This window comes from Myotis lucifugus, unplaced genomic scaffold (genome assembly GCF_000147115.1).
Source record: "Myotis lucifugus unplaced genomic scaffold, Myoluc2.0 scaffold_955, whole genome shotgun sequence".
NCBI classification, from domain to species: domain Eukaryota; kingdom Metazoa; phylum Chordata; class Mammalia; order Chiroptera; family Vespertilionidae; genus Myotis; species Myotis lucifugus.
The window spans coordinates 50,207-68,538 of record NW_005872003.1 but is presented as its reverse complement, the minus strand read 5'-3'; the positions used below and the strand labels follow the sequence as shown (position 1 = coordinate 68,538).

Genomic DNA, 18,332 nt, shown 5'->3' with positions numbered 1-18,332 from the left:
CAAGAACAGAGAGCCCCGGACCAGGAGTGGAGGAGCAAGCAGTGTGTGTGCACACGTGTGTAGACAGGAATCATTGGAACCTTTGTTGCTGCTAGTAAGCTCATTTATCAAAACGTAGAAGGTCCAGCCCTTTGTTATGGAGTGTTCACTGGACCATCAGGCCCCTGGTCTTTGAGAGCCTCCTGGGAAGACACCCTTCATCGTTTTGTCACTTTCACACTTGAACTTCCTTTAAAGGGCTGTTGCTGAGATACTTGAAGGGACTCATCCTTCTCAGCCCTGATTTCTACGGATGATTTTCCGAAGGGAATAGAAGGAACCTCACCATTGTCTTTCCTTTTTTCCCCAGAAGGCGAACGGGCTTTGCCGTCAATACCAAAGTAAGTGCTGCTGCGTGCACATTGTGACTCACTGACTAGAAACTGGAAATCACTGCTCCCTTCCCACCTGCCTGGCCAGCCAGGCCGCCACACTTCTGCATGGGGACTGGCAGGCATTTCCAGGTGGAAATCGAGCCGTTGTGATCACGTGATGTGTGTGGGTCTGATGAGAAGCTTCTTTGCTGTTCAGTAGGGAGCTCAGGAGCAGTCAGAGCGGCGAGACTGGGGCCGGCTAAACAGTTAGTCATCGCTGGTCTTTCAGGAACCTGGAGATAGGGACCATTCTGGCTATTTCACAAGTGAGAGCATTCAAAGTTATGAAGTAATTTATGTTCACTTTTTTACTTGTTTATGTCATTAATTTCATAGTCAATGTGTTGATGTATACAATTTTAAAAATTGATAGTAATGCCTAAAGAACTTACTTAATAACGTCTCTTTCTCAGCCAGTGTGCTGGGAACTGGTGACCAAATGACAGCTGAGGCTGGGGTACAGGGCAGTAACCAACTGCAGTTGTGCGCTGAGCCCAGGCGGGTGGGCAGAGCCCCGGGCCTGCGGAGGAGCACTCCCCTGGGGCCCGGGGCGAAGGGGCTCCCAAGCACCCCCTGCCCCCCCTGTTCTCCATCCACTGCACCGCCTCCCACGGCCCCTCCCGTTTTCAGCTCTTGTTCTCTTCTGTCTGGGCTGCCCCAGGGACCTCTGTGCGAAGTCCCCAAGACCACCCCAGGTTCATGATTCTCTGGAAAGGACTCCGCACATGGTCACAGCTGTGCAGTGGTCCAGCAAAAGGACACCAAGCCCCACCAGCATGGTGGGCACAGAGGTGACGTGCAGAGGACACCAGGACAGGCTCCCAAGAGCGCTCTCCCAGTACACTCAGCAGGACACCCCTGTTCCTCCAGCAACAAGGGAGAACATGTGAAGGGTTGTTGATCCAGGAAGCTGGTTAGAGACTCAGTGCCCATGGTCTTTATGGGCTCCTGGGCACAGACACACTCTCTGCCTGGAATGGACTAAAATTCCAGACTCCCTGAAGGAAAGCAGGACTTCTGGAGGCCCTGTTTTTTGGTGCAGTGTAGGCACAGCACTCTTATCCCCTGCCAGGGAGGGGAGGCTGGGAGCCCTCCTGAAACCCAAGTCCCCAGCACCAGCCACAGGCACCTCAGAGGACAGCAGTCCAGGTCTGTGGGTTAACTTTTTTCTGCTCACCTACTACCCACCTTTGTCCAGCTTTGCCCATTGTCCTATCCATTGTCGGCGCGTGGCCGTGGCTCTGAGGATAAATGCCAGCGTCCTTAGCCCGCTGGGCCCCGCGTGAGCACGCCCCTGCCAGCTCCCTGGCCTCGTGCCGCCACTCCCCACACTCTGCTGCTCAGCTGCATTGCACTTTCAGTTGCTGGAGTGCCCCCCTCTCGCTCCCGCCAGGCCTTGGCGAATGCCCTTCCTCCAGCCCCCTTGTTGCAGCCAGGCCTGCTCACCTCTCAGGTCTCACCCACCTCACTGTCTCTGGAAACCTCCCATGAGCCCGTCCTGGAAGCGGCCCAGTGTGCTTTCCCATAACATATCCCACTTCACCGTAGTCCTCAGACTCTGCAAATCACCTGTTTGCTCGTCCACAACCCCATGACTTCGTTGAAGGCCAGGGGCATGTTGTGTCCTAGCCCTGGGCGGTGTCTGGCACACAGTAGGCACACAGTCTGTGTGTGGGTGAATGGAGGGTGCTTCACCAACTCAATGATGTTTAATAAGTATTTATTAATGTCCCATATCAGGCCAGGAACTAACGCTCAGAGTATCTTCAATCGTGGAAAGTCTTTAAGGATGACTTTTGAGGATGAAAACACACAGGAATCCTAAGTGTAGACATAAATGTGGGTGGAGCAGGTGCTGGGTTAGAAATGGTCACAGGCACTAGAAAACCTGAATAAGTAAAGCAAAGGTCAAGTCTTAGAGCAGCAGCCCCCGTTGTTGCCGGTGACCAGGAAGCATAAGAAGGTGACTTTCAACAACAGACAGGCAGACCCTGGGGAAGGGGCCCGGGACGGAAGAAGGCAAGGCAGCCTCTGCCCACGCCCGACGTCCACGCAGGGGTTCCCGGCGGAGGCCGCTGCAGTGCAGAGGCGCGGGGCGGGATTTGTGGGAAGACAGCTTTGCCTGGACTTTTCTTAAAGTCACCGTCTTAGATAGAGAATTCCATAAACGGAGTTCAACTCTGTGGCTTTGTGCCGAAACCATTCATTATCCAGGTTGACAGTTTCACAGGGACTGTCCCGAGCTCCCAGAATTGATGTTATTTAAGTTCCAGTGTTTCCTAGTTGACATTCCGTATACGAGGAGAGTTTTATTCAGGACTTGCATAGCCAAAGCCTACATGTCTGGGAAAAGCTTCTTCTGAAGACTATAGGGTTCCTTTATTCTGTGTTTTCCGAACATTTTTAACTGAGCTATACTTTCATCTTTTAAATGTCACTAAAACCTTTGGCCAACATTTTATTTTATGTGGATAAATATGTAAAACACTAATGTTGGGCCATCTCCTGACACCAGTAGCCAGATATGTAAGCTCACCTCTTCCCGCCTGTGCGTGGCGATGTCTGCTCACTGCCACCTGCTCGTGCCTGTGCTCTGGGCGCGGGGGCCAGTCCTGAGCAGGGTTTCAGACTGTTGCAGAGAGCAAGTCCAGTTCCCGGTCACAGAGTCTTCCGTGTCCACCTGAAGTTCTGACCTTTAAAAAGTTAAGGCAGCTTGGGGAGGTCAGGGTTTGGGCAGTAGAATCCAATGTTTTCAAAAGCCCGTCCTCTGAAATGGGAGTCTCCACGGGAAATGGCCTGGTCCTCCTGGGGGTCATGGTGTGGTTTGAAGGCGTGATGGCCGCTTGGTCCTGAGCACGGCACTCAAGCAGCCCCCTCTCTGTTGCAGGCTGGCCAACAGCGAGAAGCAGGGCGTGCGGACACACGCAGTCTCCGTGTCAGGTAAGGGGCTCGGCCTGGAACCACAGGGCCAGCTGCGCAGGCTTCGCTCCCAGCAGTGCAGTAGGAGGCGGCAGGTTCTCCTATTACGACCGCTCCTTCGGAACAGCTCATGAGTAAGACCTGACTCCCAGCTTGGTCATTTTACCTTCGTTAAATAGGTGTGAGTATGGCTCAGAGGTGTTTTTGTAGATGAGATGTACATGTATAGTTCCAGATTACTCACGATTATATAGAATTCCAAGTTATTCTTCAGTTTTACTGTCATGTTAATCGTATCTACTGTGAACAGTTTTACTTTTGGAATTGCCATTATAATTTATCTTTGCAATTCAGCAGACTCGAACAGAATGTACTTTGCATATCATTGTTTCTGGAAGTTCAGAATATGTGAAACATTTTTAGATGGTTTTTGTCTTTCACAATTAACATAAAATGGTGTTTGAATATCGCTTTTTAAAAACTATAGTAAAGATAATGGCATAAGCATGATCTTAGCTGTTTGTTGGCATGATGAGTGTGGTGTACTTTCCTTGGTATGTTTTCAAAATATATGTGTCCTTTTCCCCATTGAAAATGTGAAAACAGGAACGGGGGGGAAGAAGCAGCATCTTGGATGGACCCAAGTTTGCTCCCTTACAGTACACATTATATATGTACACAAACACACAGGTCTACACATGTGTCCGCACACACACGTAACCTGTTCTTAGGTGTACGGCACGTTTCTAACGTATGTAACAGCTTCCTGACAGCTCTGGTATCTGACAGTGTGACTCAGGAGAAGCCTAGTTCCTGTTAGTGTCATTTGCCCTGAGTTCATCTCTCCTGAAGTTTAGTCTGTGCTTTTGCCTAGTTGATGACGTGGCTTTTTGTTTTCCAACATACACATATCATCTCTCCTTCTCTTGTTGTGCACACACATCCTACAGGCCCCTCCCAGGAGTGTTGTGCGGTATTGATGCGCTGAGCAAAGATACCCCAGCGATGCGTGGTGTGCGAGGGTGTGTGTCGAGCACCCCCTCAGAAGTCACTGAGCACTTCCCGCCAGGGCGGAGCGGGGGGCGGTGTGCCTGAGCGGAGCTGTGCTGGTGGGCGCTGTCCCAGGCCTGCCGGCTGCGGGGTGGCCAGCAAGTTACAGATGTTTGTAAATGCATCTCTGTGCTGGGACTTAGAGGAATGCATTCAGGTAGCGGGGAAGGGGAAAGGCAGGAGCAATCGGAGCGAAGTGAGAGTCCCTGTCTCCCGGATGATCCCTGCGAGTCGCTCACTGCGGTTTGTTCTGGACGCTTTCGGGGAGGTTTTCGGCAAGGGCCTTGGAGGCCCTCGGGTCCGGCTCCCGATGGATCCCTGGTTAGGTACTAGAGCTCCCTCCTGGCATTCTGGAGACGGCTAGCAGCCCGCACTCATACTTCATTGCAAAGGAAAGGCAATTACTACATCCTTAGTAAGACGGCTACAGTTGTGCTCAGTGTGTGGAGTTTATCTTGGACATCAACACCAGGTTTCTCTATAAAAATGAGTAAGATCTACAAAAATGTCTCATGTGGAACAGTGTGCTTCTTTGGGCACATTATTCTGGGCCTAGAGTAGGTTTTTAGCCTAATTACCAAGTGGGTTTTTAATTTTTTTTTTATGAAACTTGTGCGTATTATAGAGCACAGGTAGAACTTAGAACCCAGAGGCCGGTGCTTGTCATAAGGGGTCTGTAAGTGTGGTCACAGCGGGAGGGGGGCTTGGATCAGGACAGGGCTTCAATAAACTTTTAAAAATTGTTCATAAAATATGAGACACCCAAGTGTCATCTTGCTAAATGTATTGCTAATATCAAAAGGCCCCATTATTTATTTTCTTGAAAGAGAAAAACTTTAAAGGAAGGCTGGAAACTTTTAAAATGCAAATTTTAGAATTTGAACTCAAGGTTTCTCCCCTCTCCTAGGTGTGCAGCATGTTGTGGCTGCGTAGTCATTGTGGGATTTATTAAAACCAGCCTGCACGAGTCAAGACAAAAACATATTTGATACTTTTACAAGCAAGAAACCATACGAACGTATGGCTATTGTTATGCTTTTGAGTGTTTAATTTTTAAAACTTTTTTCATGAGAAACTTTATTCTGAGAAGCAGAGAGGGTGGCATTGGTATGCCCCTCCCGGCACTCACCAGCGGATGCTGCCGCTGGTCATGCTCTTTGCGGCTTCCACCCCCACACAGGTATTCCCGCAGCTGGTTTAAAGCACCGAAGATGTATTTCATCTGTAAATATTTCTAAAACGTAAGGACTCTTTTAAAAATATTTGCTGCAAGAAAATGGACAGTAATTCCTTAACACCACCTCCCCAGTGGGTGCGCAGACCCCTCTGATCTGCCCTCTGCCCGGTCACGCTCAGTCTGCTGGCGGGCGTCGGAGCAGCAGCGCTGCTAGAACGGCTGTCTCCGTCCGCCGGCCACCAGTCAGGGCTCCTCGCTTTCCTTTTCTGATGGCAGGTTGTTGGCTGAGGGCATGGCGTCATGCTGTCTCCCACACTCTGGGTCTGGCTGGTCCAGCTCTGTGATACTGTGCTGGGTGCGTTGCGCTCAGGCCCCTGTATTCCTGCATTTCCTCTGAACTGGGCGTTAGGATCCAGAAAAGTTTGATCAGAGTCGGGTTCAGTGGTTTGGCTTTTTTTACAAGACTGCATCCGGGTGATGCACATCCACCTGGCTGGCTGTCTTTGGCATTCAGAGCAGCCGATAGATTTGGTACGTATGATGCATCCATTATAAAGCTCCTGTGAGCGTGTCCTGATGGCTCTAGCAGCTACTGACCCCCATGCCACGCCTGTATTCCATCAGGGCTGCAGAGTGAGGACATGCGGCTTCCGCCATTTCCTTGTTGGTTCCTTAGCTGCGCTGTGTCTAAAGCAGCGGTTCTCAACCTTCTGGCCCTTTAAATACAGTTCCTCATGTTGTGACCCAACCATAAAATTATTTTCGTTGCTACTTCATAACTGTAATGTTGCTGTCATGAATCGTCATGTAAATATCTGATATGCAGGATGGTCTTAGGCGACCCCTGTGAAAGGGTCATTCGACCGCCAAAGGGGTCGCGACCCACAGGTTGAGAACCGCTGGTCTAAAGACAGCTTTCCCCAGCAGCTGCTCAGTCACACTGAGGAATGGTTCCTACTGCAAAGACTGTCTTTTTCTTTCCCTCCATCACCAGATTCTAAAAAAGTTGCCTCCCTCCCCAGGTGATGCTGTCCAGTGGGGTTCCTCTTTCTGAGCCTCCTTAGGAGTTCGTGGATTTCTAACATTGCTGAGGGCAGGGCTTCCCATGACCACCCAGGTTGGATGATTTGCCAGAAGGACTGTTTTTTCAGAACTCGGGGCTGAGATCAAGTTAACGTGGTTAGCACTGAACCATCACGTTAGGAAAGGAGTGGGATTGAGAGGCCTGGTCGCTTATGTGACTGAAGATCGGAGGACACACTCACCACGTGGACTGGCCTTGGCGTTCCCTGATGCTGCCTTAGGTGATGCTCCACTTCCCAGTGCTCCTGGCTTGTTGATGTCCATAACTTGTGGCCGTCTTGACCCTGACTTGGGCTCTCCCTGGAACCACACCTGACGTCCTCATCTTTTTAATTTTTTTAAATAATTCTTTATTGTTGACAGCATTACATATAGTCCCCCCTTTGCCCCCATTGACCCACTCCAGCCGGCCCCGCCCTCCCCGAGGCTGTCACCGCCCCATCCCATCTTTCTTGATGGGTCCCTGTGGGTTTGCGGTTACACTTTCATGCCTCTTCTGTCACATGTCACTGCTACATCTTAAAAGGCTGTGCTGTGTGTCCCTTGTTTGAATTCCCTGTGATGTGCCTGCTGTTGCCCTGCTCTACTCTACTAAATGTTCCTTCTCTGTTTCTCACTGTGCCGTGAGCTCCTGGAGGCTGGGAAGTGTCTTGTTGATCCAGCAGGTGCCTCCTCTAGAGATAGTTGACTTTCCAATGAGCTGTGAGTATGTGAATGAGGGAGTGAATGCATAAGTGATGCTGGTGGGTAGAGAGCTTTGCAACTTGTGTATTCAAACATCCTCATCACCAGTGTTTTTTGTTGAGGTAATTTGCATAAGTGTATACGACCGGTCTGTGAGTCTGTCTTTCTGATGATTTGGGGGAATTGCCCATAAAGCTCCTTCACAAATCAGGATTTGTTAGGCTGGTTTCTGCATCTTTTTCTTCGTGGTTGAATGTCAGATGTTCACGAGAATCTGGAATTATGTGTTGGTCTTTACTTTTCATCCTGTTTTGTTTTGTTTCAGTTTTGTTGTTTGTAAAGGTATCTGTACCTTCACTTGGCTGACTGCAGAGTCTTGCGATTCTCCTTATGTCTTGCTGGAAGTTTCTGTACCTAGTGCTAATCTTTGCTAAAATAGGAAATTGCATGTTAAAATAGTAATTCTTTTCCAAACCCAAGTTAATCATAGTAAGAAATGATGTGTCAATAGTCAAAGTATTGCAATTTTGTGTTTATTTTATAGCTATGTCTTAAAAATGTTTCTTTTGTATTGAAATAATGTTTCTGTTTTTCTCTTTCTCTCGCCTCTTTATAAAGGAGTGAGTCACTGCCAGCATAAGGCTAAGAAATCTAGGCGCTTTCTCCCTTTGCTCTTCTGTTCCCACGAACCTCGTACGGGTACTGCACTCATATTTGCACAGGCCGTTGTTAGCCACAGCGCCCGGCCAGCATCTGCCCAGATGCTGTAGATGGTCTCGAGCAGAGCGCATCGTGACAGGGTGTCTGCGTATGTGCTGCCCGGCCCAGCAGCGACGGGGCGAGTGTTTGCGGGAAGGTCTTTGGGCTGCTCTGTCGATAGAAGACTGTTTGCCTGCTGGCTGCTGTGTGCATGCATGGCAGGGCGAGGAGCGTCCGGCCCCACGTGTGGGTGTGGGTGTTGGAGCGCAGGCCCGCAGCTGCTGTTTGCACCGGGGTTTCCTGACGGGGCATGCGGCTGACGCAGGGAGTGGCCATGCGTCGAGGTGCTGTCCGGGCTGGAGGCAGCTGTGGAGGGATGCTGCGCAGCAGAGGCTGCCAGGCCACGTGGAAAGGGTCTCGGAGAGCAGACTTGTAGGGAGGGAGCAGGAGATTCTCCAAGTACCGGGCGGATCCAGATGGAAACTGGCCCTGTGAGGCGGCCCCTCGCGGCCTTGCGCTGGGCTCACCTGAAGAGCCGCCAGGGCTGCCCCTGCTTACCCTTGAGCATACACACCAATGACACTTGCTTCCATCTTTACCTGAGAGGGTCCAGATTTCCTTTGGGGGTAGGGGGGGTTGTAGCCATTTTAACACTTAATTGTGAGAGGCAATCCAATTAATTTTGTTCAGTGTGGTAGAGACCACCTTGAACTCTACCGCACCGCAGTGTAACTGTAATGTGTTGACCGCAATGCCTTAAGTCAAGTAAACACGCTGCCACCGTCTTTCGAAGTAGACCTTGGGGGGTAGTTTTTTTGTTTTCCTTACACTTTGATTTACTTGTCATTTTAATAGTGTTTTCCCTCTCTCTCCTCCTCTCCTCCCTCCCCCCCCCCTTTCTTTGCATGCCACCTGGATCTGCAGATGAAGTTAGTGGGGACGGTAATGTTTATTTTACATTCATGTTACTAATGTGAGATGGCTATTTGCTGATGTCATGTAGCTCAGGACTGAGTGAAAGGCAGGAGGTGGCTGTGTGACAGCACGTGTGCGGAATGCTGGTGTGAGTGCACGTCTCATGGGAATTGCTTAGGGCTTCGACATGGAACGATAACTCCATTTCTTCACGACGTCTCCCTGGTACATTTGACTTGTATATATTCATGGTGAATTTTCCAGGTTTTGTTATTCAAACCAAAGTTGTAGAAAAGTGGTCCAGACGTATCGTTCAACAGGACGTGTCCCCCTCGAGAGCACACCGCCCCCTAAGTGCAGGATCTGAGCCGTTCTTCGAGCTGCGTGTGGGGAGAGGGAGCCGAGAGGAAGGGGGAGCGATTATTCAGAGTCACACCCACTGAAATCATGGGGGAGGTGTCAGCTGTGGTGGTGACTGCTGTTTCCCAAGCAGCTGAGGAGAGCACCCAGGCAGCTGGAGGCTCCCTGCCCGCAGAGTCTCCGCTGTCTACCTGTGCCCGCCACGCGGAGAGGCAGCCTTCACCCACGGACACTGAGCGAGGGTGCACTTCTCCTTGCGGGAAGACGCACGGCTGCTGTCCCGGCCGATCTCACCTGTCTGTCGGGGATGGGACTGATCACTGTGCCTGACAGCAGAGTGCTTGAGGGGAAGATCTCAAGTCAGCGGGGCTGGAACAGTGCGTCCTGGGGCCTGCAGCCTCGGGGCCCTGCAGCCGGGCCGAGCGCACTTCTAGACACTCCTGGGAGTGGCAGGTCAGCGGCTTCCACTCAGGGATAGTTTCTGTGCGTGGCGATTCTCTGTTGTGCAGGTGTGGCCACTGATGACCCAAGGCCACCAGGAATTGAGTGGCCAGGTCTCAGGCTGCAGCCTCCGGTGCGCCCCTCTGCCCGTGCTGTCCTCAGCTGCCATGGCGATCCTGAGCAGAGGCTGGCCTCCTGTGCCCTCCCTCTGAGAGGTCTCCCCGCGGCTGTGCGATTGCGGAAGCACAAGTTAGGTCGTGAAAACGTCCTTGCGTGCTCCCGCATTTGGATTTCTAATGCTGTGAACATACAGGGCAAGTACTGTTACCCCCATTTTACAGACAGACAAACTGGGCCTATGCCTTAATCACTTAGTCCAGGTCAGGGGTCCACAAACCAAGGTCCACGGGCCCAACACGGCCCGCCTGCTGTTGTTATATTGCCCCTGGAGCTAAGAGTGATCATTACATGTTCTAATGGGTGGAGGGGAAACAAAAGTATTTGTCGCATTAAAACTATATGAACTTCACCTGCCAGTGTCCACGAGTCGGTTTTATTGGAACACAGTCATGTGGCTCATTCACATAGTGGCTGTGGCTCTACCCATGGAGTGTGAGCCACATAGATGAGCGTGATCAGCGGAGGCGGTGTGAGCAGCGGGTGGGCCTCTTACAGGAAGTTCCCGACCCTGGCTGGGTCACGTGGCTAGTGGACAGGAAAGGGCAGGGCGTGTCAGAGCAGATGGATGGAAGCTGTGAAATCAGTCAGTCCCCCTGAGTGGCTGAGTAACCTAGTCAAGTAACCTAGTCACTGAGCAGATGTTACCCTGTGGGTTACCCTGTGGGACAGATGACTCATTCACTCCCTGAGGGCCGAGGGAGGGGTGTCGGGAGCAGGTTGTTAGAATTGCAGATGTTCAAGCCAGTACGAGGGGAAAGGGCCACCGCTTCCTGCCAGCGAGCAGAGGGGGCCTGGTGACAGGCCCACCTTGTCTGCAGCCTCTCAGCACAGGGAAGTCGGGAGCCTGAGGCTGCCTGCAGCCCCACTGACAACTGTGAGGGTATCATGGCCACTGCCGTCCCCCCCAGACTCCAGGGCCTCGGGCTCTTCCGGTGCGTGTCCATGTGGTCAGGAGTGCCTCCCTGTCTCCCCCTCTGCTTCAGAGTGAGAGCTTGGCACTTTCTCTGCAGGTCTCCGAGCTGTTGGTTTCTGTACTGCTGTATGTCTTCGTATCACTTTTATTTTATCACATACTGTGATACCAAGCCTTTCAAATTATAATGTTGTCTGAGGTTTTAGAAGTCTCCATTTTTAAAAATTGTTTATTTCAAAATGGTTAACTCCTGTTTCTTACAAGAGCCCGAGTGGCTCCCTTCTGTCCCCACATTTCATTTCAGAGTCTTTTGTTAAGCTATCTCACACAAAAAAAGCAAAGCCATTGGCCTAAATCATGACAATTTATTGTTCTTCAGTATTCACTAAGAACAGACAGGGAGGAATACAGAAATAAAAGCTTGAAAGGTTTGGGGTAGATTAATTTTTTTCTTCAATCCTGTACGTAGTATTAGGGTTAGGGGAGACATGTAAAGAATCACATCCATTATCTGCCTGCATATAGAATTGATTTGATAAGTGTGTTAAAGAGAATTGGTTTATCTACTTTACATTCTGCCAGTTGACTTTTTCTTTACTTAATAACGTCTAATGATGGTTACAGGTGAAGAAATGGACTCTCCTGGGAACTCTTAGGTGTGCTCTCCGTCATTATGTAGCCGTGTGTGGGACAGCTAGAACCCTGGAGTGTAAACTGCCTCCGTTTCCTTTGGTTTCTATAATTTTAACATCGGAGTGAATATGAATGGCATCAGAGCAGAAAGAGCTCTTAGTTTCTCGTTTCTCTGGGGTTTCCAGCGGCCGCCAGGTCACAGTTTCAAACTGAGCCCCAGTCAGATGATGGTCCCCAAAGGGCTGACTGCCCCTTTCCCGGCCCCGCTTCCCTCCTGTGCACGGAGTGTGCTTGTCCCCCAGTGCGCAGCGGCCTCCTCAGGTGGTTCCCCCAGGACACGTGGTGGGTTTGTCAGTTGCTGCGCCATGGAGAGGAGTGAGGGGAACGCTGGCGCTCCTGGTCCTTATCTCAGAAAAGAACTCACTAACATGCGGTTTGACCTCATTTTATTCTCAGTGGGCCCATGTGTGCTCTTCACGTGTCTGAGTGAGAAGTTACAGGAGATACATTCCTGGGCTGCCTTCGCCCTGAGCAGATGAAGGAAGTCAGCCCATTAATCCCCGCAGGAGTCGGCTGCCATTTTTATTTCCGAAGGCGAGCACTGTGGCGCCCTCAGGAGTGCCGTGGGTGCATGTGTGCGCGCCGCTCCTTTGGAGACACGGGAGGCCGGGCGTGGTTGTACAAGAGCTGCCGGGGCTGCGGGAGCGCGGCGTCAGCGCCGATGGTGGTTGTCTCGTGTCTTCCTGTTTCCACGAGGGCGCTCTGTGTCAGCTCTGCCTGCTCTCTGAGGAGCAAGTCTGCCTTATAGCATAGTGGGCCATGGTGTCACTGTCACTTCCATAAGCGGCTCGTGTAGCAGTGGAGTAACTGTTTGAAGAATGTGTCCGCACAGTAGGGTCTAGGCAGGCCATTTCGCCTTCTCACGTGGTACCACAGGCCCGAGGCCAGCTGTGTAACCTCTCGCTGCCCTGTCCTTCCCTGCAGAAACGGACGACTATGCTGAGATCATCGACGAAGAGGACACCTACACCATGCCCTCAAGTAAGCGGCTGGCGGCTCGGCGCACATGCACAGGCTCAGTGTAGATACTGACCGTCCTTTTCCAGCTGTTTTCATGCCTCCTTGTGTGCACAGCTCTTCTCAGCCTTCAGGGCTCCACTCTGATGTGCCCGACACTCACGTGTCCAGTCAGTTTAGTTACAGGCTTGTCGTCACCTTGCTCCCTGGCTCTGGGATAGTATGATCCTCTTGATTAGAGTATTTCCTTCTACAGAGTCTTATTTAAAGTTAGAAAATCTGTATTTAATTTTTAAATGTGTCTGTTCAGTGACTTGCATTTCCCCTTGGAATTGTTGTTCTTTTTCCTTTTTAAAAAAATATTTTTATTGGTTTCAGAGAGGATGGGAGAGGGAGAGAGAGAGAAACATCAGTGATGAGAGAGAATCATTGATCAGCTGCTTCCTGCACGTCTCCTACTGGGGATCGAGCCCGCAACCAGGCATGTGCCCTTGACCGGAATTGAACCTGGAACCCTGCAGTCTGCAGACCGACGCTCTATCCACCGAGCCAGACCAGCCAGGGCGAATTGTTGTTCTTTATTGCCCTTGACTAACCAGCTAGAAAGCTGCTCTGATTCAGTGCTGCAGCTGGGGGAGGGGTGGGAAGCTGACCTCCCGCAGCCTGGGAATGGCAGCATCCCGCTTCTCTGCCGAGCTGCCTGCTGACGGAGGAGAATCTGGAAGCCCTGCGTCTACTTGGAGTTTCTAGTCCCAGATCTTGAATTGGAGATGCCCTTGAACTGTCATTCCCATTTTAAAATCGTAACCCTCCCTCTTAAAGAGGCCCATTATGGTCCCACCTTACAGCCTCAAAGGCCTAGATAATCCGAGTTGACATCCGAGCTGTGCATATGTGTAACAGGTTTGGGTGCTTTACCCTCTTTTGTAAATATTTTAAAAGATGCTCGCATTTACAGTTACTATGTACATTGAGGAGTGTTACCAAATACAGAGAAACCGCCGGCCTTCTGAGGCATGCGAAGTCCCGGTGGGCCCTGGGCCCCTGCCAGCCCCTGTGTTACGAGAGAGAGATGTGGAGCAGGCAGGCGAGAGCCACACAGATTCTGTGAACGTTTTGACTTGCGGTAGCAATTTGGGAAAATGTTAATTTTTGTTTAGTCATCTTGTTATTTGCACATTCCTGCAGAAAATCCAAATTTTTATTTGTATATTTCTTATTCAGAGTTGAGTAGTAAATGCCCAAGTGGCTACTTTCACCCAGACCCCACAAAAATGAGTTACCATAAAGGCGTTCATGACATAGGACTTGAGAGTGTTGTATCTACCACAGTGAGGTAACTGGATGGGGGGTGGTTTTTCCTTGTGTCTAGTCTTTTTTTTCCTCATATTCATGGTTAAAATATTTAACAAAGTGAATATTATTGACATGTACTCTCCAAGTTTATTGTTGTTAACCTAATTGCTATTAGTTATTTCTAAGCAAGGTCTTCAATTTTTCTCTCTCTTAATTGCAATACAGAAAGCTATGGAATAGATGAAGGTAACAGGATCCTTTCAAATAACTGCATTTGCTTGCGATTGCAACCTATGGAATGATACGGGATGTTTCTTTTATTTTTAAGCTATTTTTCATTGATTTACTCATGCTGTTAATTCAATAGAACTACTAGCTAAAGGGATTTTAAAGAGGAAAATCACCATCTAAATTTTGGGTTGAATTTCTGCATGATTTATAACTTGATAACCCAGGAAAGTTGTGTCATTCCATTGGTGATCACACTAATGGGGTGTGTGCAGTGAGGCTGCGGGAGGACTCTCCTGACTGGGAGAAATCACAACGCATCCGAAGTAGTGAATTGATTGGAACCGAGCTCCTAGGTCCCTGGTGGGCATTTCTTCCCGTGTACCTCTAAATAATTGGTTTTGTGTAAATCAATCAAATACATTAATTTGAGGCATATGCTCTCAAAAATATAAAATACTCATAATTTATGTGATGTGTTCAACCTGATTCCAAGTCATCTAATTTTGAAATTAATTTTTAGAAGCTACCTCTTTAAACTCTTTTAGCTCCAGGAATAATATTGAGATAGGGTTATAATAAAGTGGAACACTCTTAAACTTTTAAAACATACAGTTATTCACGACACATTTTTTTTGTTGCCTCCATAACTTACAAATTTAAGTTATTTGTAAGATAATTGCTTTAAATAACTTTTTTAGCCTTCATATATTAATACCTGAACTAATAGCACTTATTAATAGCATATAACTTAATATTTAGAGAAATTATTTAGAAAACTATCAAATAGATATAAACTAAATCAGACATTAAAAATATGAAAAAAATCTACCTGTAAGAGAACTCAGTGTTTTGGTAGTTTAATCAATGCCTACAGTTACACGAATTCCTTTAAAAATGCTGTTTAAGAGAATTCCACTGGGTTTAAAGTGTTTTCATAGAAAGATGTGCCACTGTTGACATTTTTACTCAGGGTGTTAATGAAAGGAACTGTGTAGAGTGTCATTTCCACATTTGGTGTGGTTGTACTTGTGTTTTTCATGTGTGGATCCTGTCTTGCAGCCAGAGATTATGAGATTCAAAGAGAAAGAATAGAGCTGGGACGATGTATTGGAGAAGGCCAGTTCGGAGATGTCCACCAAGGCATCTACGTGAGCCCAGTAAGTCCCGAAGCCTGGACTCCTTTTGACTGTTTAACTTTAAATGGCCTTTTGTTTGTCTTCGTAAGCCCTGAGTTCTTCAAGGTATTTACATTTGGCTTTTTAAAATTTTATTTTGTTTTATTTTTTTGCAGTTGGCTTTTTAAAGCTCATCATGTATGTCAACTTCCTTAATATACTCAAAAAAGACAAAATGGCAAAAGAGCTCCTAGAGTGCTGGCCTGTCTTTTATCCTTTATTCTTTCAGCCTCTGTCATCGGTTCTAGATTCCATAGAAGATTGTTCCATTGGCTGGAATTAACAAGTAGATGCCAAAGTGAACAGCAGCTCGCCAATATTCCCACCCACCTGCATTTTCAAGAAAAGAACATTAATTTGCTCCATATTGCCCTCCACTGAGATGTGAATTTTAAAAATTAGCTATTTAATAATAGCTTTATTGGGATATAATTCACAAACTATCACATTGACTCTTTCACATGTATAAGTCAGTGTTTTTAGCATGTTCCCAGAGTTGTGCAACCATCACCACAGGACATTTTAGGACATTATTTTTATTCCCAAAAGAAACCCCTGTTAGCAGTTACTTCCTGTTGCCTCTCTCCCCAGCCCTTGGCAGCCACACATCTACTTTCTCTTTCTGTAAATTGGCCTGTTCTGGACATTTCATACCAGTGGAATCATACGATGTGTGGCTTTTGTGGTTGTCTGTCTCAGCACGATGGTTTCAGGGTTTGCCCATGTCGTGTCATGTAGAACTTCACTCCTTTTTATCAGCAAATAACATGCTGTTGTGTGGATACACCACTTTTTGTTTATCCTCTCATCTGGTGGTTATTTGGGTCATTACCACTTGGGCTGTTACAAATAATTCTGCTATGGGCATTCACATACAGTTTCTTTGCACAGTTTTCCATTCTCCTGAGTTCACATCTGGTCTGTCAGGGCCAGGGTCCACCTGAGCCTGCCCTGCTGCAGGCAGAGGGCCTCACTGGCACGTGTGTGACGCTGTGATTTCCCAACAGGAGAATCCGGCTTTGGCGGTTGCAATTAAAACATGTAAAAACTGTACTTCCGACAGCGTGAGAGAGAAATTCCTTCAAGAAGCCTGTAAGTTTCTAGAAATTTCTTTGGAACTCCATTTGTCTTTATCTGTGAAATCCAGACTGTCTCTGAAGAAGAAAAATAATGTTTTGACTTTTATGAGGTAACTCCTTTTATTAATCTTGCCTTGCAAATTGATATCTGTATTTGTAGAGGCCGTATCTGCAGATTTTCCTGGGTAAGCCATGATGTTTGGGGTATGAACACAGATTGATTTACTGTCCCTTTGTGCTTCGGTACCTCGTACCATTGAAATCTTCGCCCTGGAATTGGGCAGATAGAGAAGTGGTCCCAGCCCACGTGCTGCAAGCCCTGGAGATTGGAGAGAGCAGGACAGGCAGTCCCTGGCCCCGCTGCTCTGGATCACGCTTCCCCTGACGGAGCTGCCTGGGGGTCTTCTCTGCTGGATGCGCACAAACGGAGCCCATCAGGCTCCCGCCCTCCTGCCCTTGAGCGGGAAGCCCTTCCTCCTCCCACATGTCCCTTCTCATCCGGCCACAGGCGTGGTCTTTCCTTCCCGAGTCCTCATCGCTCAATAGGCCTTGCTAGCAAGGTGCTGTTGTCGCTCCCACCGCCAGACTTTGAGCTCCTTGGGGACGGGGACTGTGTCTATTTTGCTCACAGAAGGCGCTTGGCGGTCATTGGTTGTATAAATGAACCTCAGTATTCTTCTTTCCCTGAACCCTGACCAACCGCTGCTTTCCGCTCTCCATCTCTGGGACTGTTGACCACGTGACAGTCAGTAAATGAATAAATCTGGAAGTCCTACGTGACTTGGTCAGTTGCCTAAGCATAGCCTGAGCCCTGTTGTGTGTCTGACTTCAGTACATGGGTTGGTAGGGACTGCTGCCTCAGCTAGTCTATTACTGCAGAGCGCAGGCCAGGAAAACACAGCCTGAGCCAGCCATCGCCCCCCACAGCCTGGCGAGAAAGTAACTGTGGACACTGTTCTCCTCAGTGACCATGCGCCAGTTTGACCACCCTCATATCGTGAAGCTGATTGGCGTCATCACGGAGAACCCTGTCTGGATCATCATGGAGCTGTGCACTCTCGGAGAGGTACCGTGTGCCAGAGCCAGCCTGTGGGCGGGCTGCCCCGTGTGCCATGATCTGGCCTGTGTGGGCGGGCTGCCCCGTGTGCCATGATCTGGCCTGTGTGGGCGGGCTGCCCCGTGTGCCATGATCTGGCCTGTGTGGGCGGGCTGCCCCGTATGCCATGATCTGGCCTGTGTGGGCGGGCTGCCCCGTGTGCCATGATCTGGCCTGTGTGGGCGGGCTGCCCCGTGTGCCATGATCTGGCCTGTGTGGGCGGGCTGCCCCGTGTGCCATGATCTGGCCTGTGTGGGCGGGCTGCCCCGTGTGCCATGATCTGGCCTGTGTGGGCGGGCTGCTGGCGCAGGTCAGCTCGCCTCTGTACTCATGCAGTCCACACTGGCTGTGTGATGTCCTTTGTTAAGAAAGGGAAGTATATGTTGTGTTCCCTGTGGTTTTGACTCGGAGGATATAGTACCATGTCCTCATCCTTACATTCCCCAGTCATCCCCTAGCTCAGGCCCAGCAGCGCATCTGCCCCGGCCAGAAACGTTAGGACTGGAAGCAACAGTCCTGACAAAAGTGGATCTCTGTTCCTCTCCGGTGCTGGGAGGGTGAGAGAAGCAGTGGCGAAGCAGTCCTGGATTTTGGTAAATCTGAAGGGTTCCTTAAGCTTTTTAGAATTCACATTAGACCCGCTGACATTAGTCACAATTTTTAAATATGAGTAAGTGTGAAGAGCTCTCCTTATTTGACTTTCTCCAGAACACGGAACTAATCACTGTTTACCATCACCTGGGAACTTGTTCCAAATGCAAATTCTTGTGCCCCACCCCAGGCCTGCTGGCTCCTACCCTCTGGCGGGACAGGGGCGGGGCAGGGGCAGGGCACAGCAACATGGGCCCTGAGCCCTGCTATCTCCTGCACGCCGGCCGCTTCGGTAGCCTGGCCTGGTTGGGGATCAACACAGGTTGATTTTTCAGATGCAGTTTTCTGCTCCTGAAAGTTAATGCAAACTTCGAAAACAT

At 49.4% G+C, this 18,332-nt stretch overlaps 1 protein-coding gene across 19 annotated transcripts in view; it reads left to right on the top strand.

Annotated features, from left to right (window-relative positions):
- Positions 1–18,332, top strand: part of PTK2 (protein tyrosine kinase 2) — a 101,380-nt gene that overhangs the window by 37,201 nt on the left and 45,847 nt on the right. For 15 of the 19 annotated variants that reach the window (XR_002827228.1, XR_002827227.1, XM_023747718.1 and 12 more), the window contains 7 exons: positions 350–380; positions 3,301–3,353; positions 8,950–8,967; positions 12,452–12,508; positions 15,071–15,168; positions 16,194–16,278; positions 17,231–17,331. Coding sequence is in view for 17 of the 19 variants with exons in the window: in XM_023747718.1 (XP_023603486.1) it covers positions 350–380; positions 3,301–3,353; positions 8,950–8,967; positions 12,452–12,508; positions 15,071–15,168; positions 16,194–16,278; positions 17,231–17,331 (443 nt within the window). In the remaining 2 variants the exon portion in view is untranslated. The remainder of the gene's footprint in view (positions 1–349; positions 381–3,300; positions 3,354–8,949; positions 8,968–12,451; positions 12,509–15,070; positions 15,169–16,193; positions 16,279–17,230; positions 17,332–18,332) is intronic. The other 4 variants (XM_023747731.1, XM_023747716.1, XM_023747713.1 and 1 more) reach the window with 1 other exon arrangement.